The following is a 5,007-nucleotide window of genomic DNA, read 5'->3' as shown; positions in this document are numbered from 1 at the left end:
CCCTAAGTACTCTTCCCTTACCCCCCCCACCTAAGTAACCCTTTCCTTATCCCCACCCCCTAAGTACTCTTTCCTTACCCCTAAACACCATTTCCTAACCCCTGAACACACTTCCCTTACCCCTAAAACACTCTTTCCTTTCCCCCCCTGAAACAATCTTTCCTTACCCTTCCCTTAGGGTGGCTAAAGTACCAGGCCATATTGTTGTTCTAATAACCTAGGAAAGAAACTTTCCTTACCCCTAAACCGTCTTCCTTTTCCCCTAAACACACCTTCCTTACCCCTAAACACACCTTCCTTACCTCTAAACACACCTTCCTTACCCCTAAACACACCTTCCTTACCCCTAAACAACCCTTTCCTTTTCCTCTTCTCCTTTCCTTACCCCTTCTCCTTTTCCTTCCACTTTCCCTTTCCCTTTCCCTTTTCCTTCCTTCCCCTTTTCCTTCCTTCCCCTTTTCCTTCCTTCCCCTTCTCCTTCCTTCCCCTTCTCCTTCCTTCCCCTTCTCCTTTCCCCTTCTCCTTTCCCCTCTGTTCCTTTTCCTTACCTCCTTTTTCCTTTCCCTTTCCCTTTCCCTTTCCCTTTCCCTTTCCCTTTCCCTTTCCCTTTCCCTTTCCCTTTCCCTTTCCCTTTCCCTTTCCCTTTCCCTTTCCCTTTCCCTTTCCCTTTCCCTTTCCCTTTCCCTTTCCCTTTCCCTTTCCCTTTCCTATTCCTTCCCTTCTTCTATTCCTTTTCCTTCATTCCCTTTTCTTCCTTTCCTTTTTTCCTTCCACTTCCCTTTCCTTTCCTTCTCCTTCCACCTCCTTCCCCTTTTCCTTCCCTTCTCTTTCTTTCCTTTTCCTTTTTCTTTTCCCTTCTTATTCCCTTCCCCTTCTTTTTCCTTCTTATTCCATTTCTATTGTTTTCCTTTTTATTACATTAATAATGCACTACATTAATACATTAATATATTAATGTTTTAATGATGTAATACTTACCTGTTGTTGTTTCAGTTTCCTTCTTTAACTGTTCCATTAACTTGCCCATATTAGGAGTATTCGTACCGTCGTTTTGCATTGTATCCTGAAGTACTTTTTTCAATGTTTCCTCTTTCAATGTGTACTTATTGTCAGGATCTCCTAGTATATCGGCTATCGTAGATTCTTGACTAGCACTACTTTGAGTGTTGCCCAGACTCATGAATTGTGCCATACTAACTTTATTCTCCTTTAACTTTTCTCTCTTCTGCCGGTCGTCCATATTCGGCACCTTCTTTCTATTATTGCAGACCTGTGGCCACCTGTCGTCCCACAAGTTCCCTATTCGATAGCCCCCCGCCCCCTTTTCTTCTCTTCTCTCTTCTGCCCACCTTCGTATTTTACCCCGGAGAACTGTTCTACCAATAATTAAAGCGGTGGGATCCACCTTACCCACACATTTCCTAATCATCGAATCTTGGAGTCCTTTACCTTCATGATTCCTTAAGTTATCCTCTACCTTCGGTGACACATGATCTATAATTTTGTCCAAGTGGCAATGGTCCCCATAAATTTCCGATAATGCCAGCATGCCCACGGTGCACCGAGCAAACCATTTATCTTCGGGGAGATTCGCCTCGACGTGCACTTTCCCCTTTTCCCTTCCTAATTCCGTTATACCACTCATAAAATAACGAATACCCATTAAACCGGCACATAGATCTTTGGCATATTCATTCTGCCAGGCGTTTCCTTCATTATTCCATATGGATTCAGCGAATTTCGGACCGCAGAGTTCCGTTATTTCCCCCACCCCCGGCTTCGTCAAGGATTCGCTCAACTCCTTCCATGCTTCTTCCAAACTACTCCTCATTGCCCCCTACGGGGGGGGAGCATAAGATGGTGGGTGTGTGCACGTATATATGTATCCACGGAATGTACACATATATATTCATATACATATATGTACAGAGGTATGTGCATGCATATATGTACATATATGTGCATATACATGTATGTGTATACATATGTATGTATTCACTTACTGTCATTCGCTCGGCCTTCTCCTCAGCATTCTGCCCTAGCTGCTCCGCATCTGCTTCCACCTTCTTGAGCCACCCCTTCAACAATCCACCATTGGATGCTGTCGCCATGGTTGTGTCTCTTCGTCGTCAAGAACAAAGAATTATATACTATATATATATATATATATATATATATATATATATATTTAAAGTTATATTATATATAGAATTAAAGAAGGAAAAAACAGAAAAAAAAAAAAAAAAAAAAAAAAGGAAAAAGAAGAAGTGTTCTTCCTTTTTTTTCCTTCCTTCTTTTCTTCTTTCTTCTTCTTTCCTTTTCTTTTGCTTCCTTTCTTTTCTTTCTTTACTCTTCCCCTTTTACTCTTTCTTCCTTTCTTCCTTTCTCCTTTCATTCCTTCTTTACTCTTCCTTCTTTTCCTTCCTTAAATCTTCCTTCTTTTCTTCCTTTTTTTCCTTTCTTCCTTTCTTCTTTTCCTTCTTTTCTCCCTTAAACCTTCCTTCTTCTTCCTTTTCCCTCTTTAAACCTTCCTTCTTTTTGTCCTTCTAAACGTTCCTTATTTTTTCTTCCCTCTTCTTTCTTTTCTTTAACCTACTTTATTATTCCTTCTTTTCTTCTTTTCTTCCTTAAAGGCTCTTTTTTTTCTTTATTCTTCCTTCTTTTCTTCTTTTCTTTCTTCTTTTCTTTCTTCTTTTTCTCCTCCTTTTTCTTCTATTTCTTCTCTTCCTCTCTTTCTTTTGAACCTTCTTTTTCTTCCTTAAACGTTCCTTACTCTTCCTTCCTTAAACCATTCTTTACTCTTCCTTCCTTAAACCACTCTTTTTCTTCCTTCCTTAAATCTTCCTTCTTTACTCTTCCTTCCTTAAACCTTCCTTTCTTTACTCTTCCTTCCTTTACTCTTCCTTTCTTTACTCTTCCTTCCTTTAACCATTCTTTTTCTTTCTTCCTAAAACCTTCTTCATTACTCTTCCTTCTTTAAACCTTCCTTCTTTACTCATCCTTCCTTAAAACACTCTTTTTCTTCCTTACTCTTCCTAAACCGTTCTTTTTTCTTCCTTCCTTAAACTATCTTCACTCTTCCTTAAACCATCTTCACTCTTCCTTCCTTCCTTAAACCATTATTTTTCTTCCTTCCTTAAACCTTCCTTCTTTTCTTCCTTCCTTAAACCTTCCTTCCTTAAAACATTCTTTACTCTTCCTTCCTTAAAACACTCTTTTTTCTTCCTTCCTTAAATCATTCTTTTTCTTCCTTCCTTAAACCATTCTTTTTCTAACTTCCTTAAAACTTCTTTTACTCTTCCTTCTTTATTCTTCCTTCCTTAAACCATTCTTTTTCCTTCCTTCCTTAGACCACTCTTTACTCTTCCTTCTTTTCTTCCTTAAACCATTCTTTTTCATCCTTCATTCATTCTTCCCTTCCTTTTTTACTCTTCCTTAATGACTTTTCTATTCCTTCCTTTCTTAAACCAACTTTTTATTCCTTCCTTTCTTAAACCAACTTTTTATTCCTTCCTTTCTTAAACCAACTTTTTATTCCTTCCTTCCTTAAAGACATTTCTATTCCTTCCTTAAACCACTCTTCTTTTTCTGCCTCCTTTCGTAAAAAACTTTTCTATTCCTTCCTTAAACCACTCTTCTTTTTCTGCCTCCTTTCCGAAAAGACATTTTTTCCTTTTCCTTCTTCCCCCTTTTCAGCTTTGCTTCGATTCTTCTACATTTTCTTCTTCTTCTTCCTCAAACAAAATAGACGTAGAGTGTCGGGTTCCGGGTTCAGGGTTTTAGGGTTTAGGGTTCAGGGTTTAGGGTTCAGGGTTTAGGGTTTAGGGTTCAGGGTTTAGGGTTCAGGGTTTAGGGTTTAGGGTTCAGGGTTTAGGGTTCAGGGTTTAGGGTTTAGGGTTTAGGGTTCAGGGTTTAGGGTTTAGGGTTTAGGGTTCAGGGGTTTAAGGTTCAGGGTTTAGGGTTCAGGGTTTAGGGTTCAGGGTTTAGGGTTTAGGGTTCAGGGTTCAGGGTTTAGGGTTCAGGGTTTAGGGTTCAGGGTTTAGGGTTTAGGGTTCAGGGTTTAGGGTTTAGGGTTTAGGGTTCAGGGTTTAGGGTTCAGGGTTTAGGGTTTAGGGTTCAAGGGTTCAGGGTTCAGGGTTTAGGTTTAGGGTTCAGGGTTCAGGGTTTAGGGTTCATGGGTTCAGGGTTTAGGGTTTAGGTTTAGGGTTCAGGGTTTAGGGTTCAGGGTTCAGGGTTCAGGGTTCAGGGTTTAGGGTTTAGGGTTCAGGGTTTAGGTTTAGGGTTTAGGGTTCAGGGTTCAGGGTTTAGGTTTAGGGTTCAGGGTTTAGGGTTTTGGGTTTAGGGTTTAGGGTTTAGGGTTCAGGGTTTAGGGTTTAGGGTTCAGGGTTTAGGGTTCAGGGTTTAGGGTTCAGGGTTTAGGGTTCAGGGTTTAGGGTTCAGGTTTTGGGTTCAGGGTTCAGGGTTTAGGGTTTAGGGTTTGGTTTAGGGTTCAGGGTTTAGGGTTTAGGGTTTAGGGTTCAGGGTTTAGGGTTCAGGGTTTAGGGTTTAGGGTTAGGGTTTAGGTTTCAGGGTTCAGGGTTTAGGGTTTAGGGTTCAGGGTTTAGGGTTCAGGGTTTCAGGGTTTAGGGTTCAGGGTTTAGGGTTTAGGGTTCAGGGTTCAGGGTTCAGGGTTCAGGGTTTAGGGTTCAGGGTTTAGGGTTCAGGGTTCAGGGTTCAGGGTTTAGGGTTTAGGGTTTAGGGTTCAGGGTTCAGGGTTTAGGGTTTAGGGTTTAGGGTTTAGGGTTCAGGGTTTAGGGTTCAGGGTTCAGGGTTTAGGGTTTAGGGTTTAGGGTTCAGGGTTTAGGGTTTAGGGTTCAGGGTTTAGGGTTTAGGGGTTTAGGGTTTAGGTTTAGGGTTCAGGGTTTAGGGTTTAGGGTTCAGGGTTTAGGGTTTAGGGTTTAGGGTTTAGGGTTTAGGGTTCAGGGTTTAGGGTTTAGGGTTCAGGGTTTAGGGTTCAGGGTTTAGGGT

The 5,007-nt window shown here is 41.2% G+C and overlaps 1 protein-coding gene across 1 annotated transcript in view; it reads right to left on the bottom strand.

Annotated features, from left to right (window-relative positions):
* The window catches only part of PKNH_1300100 (SICAvar, type I), a gene marked incomplete at both ends in the record, with an annotated part of 14,144 nt that extends 12,033 nt beyond the window's left edge, over positions 1-2,111 (bottom strand). Inside the window, 2 exons of the mRNA XM_039114207.1 lie at positions 979-1,837; positions 2,004-2,111. Of these exons, the coding sequence (XP_038969853.1) occupies positions 979-1,837; positions 2,004-2,111 (967 nt within the window). The remainder of the gene's footprint in view (positions 1-978; positions 1,838-2,003) is intronic.
* Between the last annotated feature and the right edge of the window lie 2,896 nt (positions 2,112-5,007).

The sequence above is a fragment of the Plasmodium knowlesi genome (assembly GCF_000006355.2).
Source record: "Plasmodium knowlesi strain H genome assembly, chromosome: 13".
Lineage (NCBI taxonomy): Eukaryota > Apicomplexa > Aconoidasida > Haemosporida > Plasmodiidae > Plasmodium > Plasmodium knowlesi.
The sequence above is the reverse complement of the archived record's forward strand: the minus strand, read 5'-3'. Positions and strand labels throughout refer to the sequence as shown.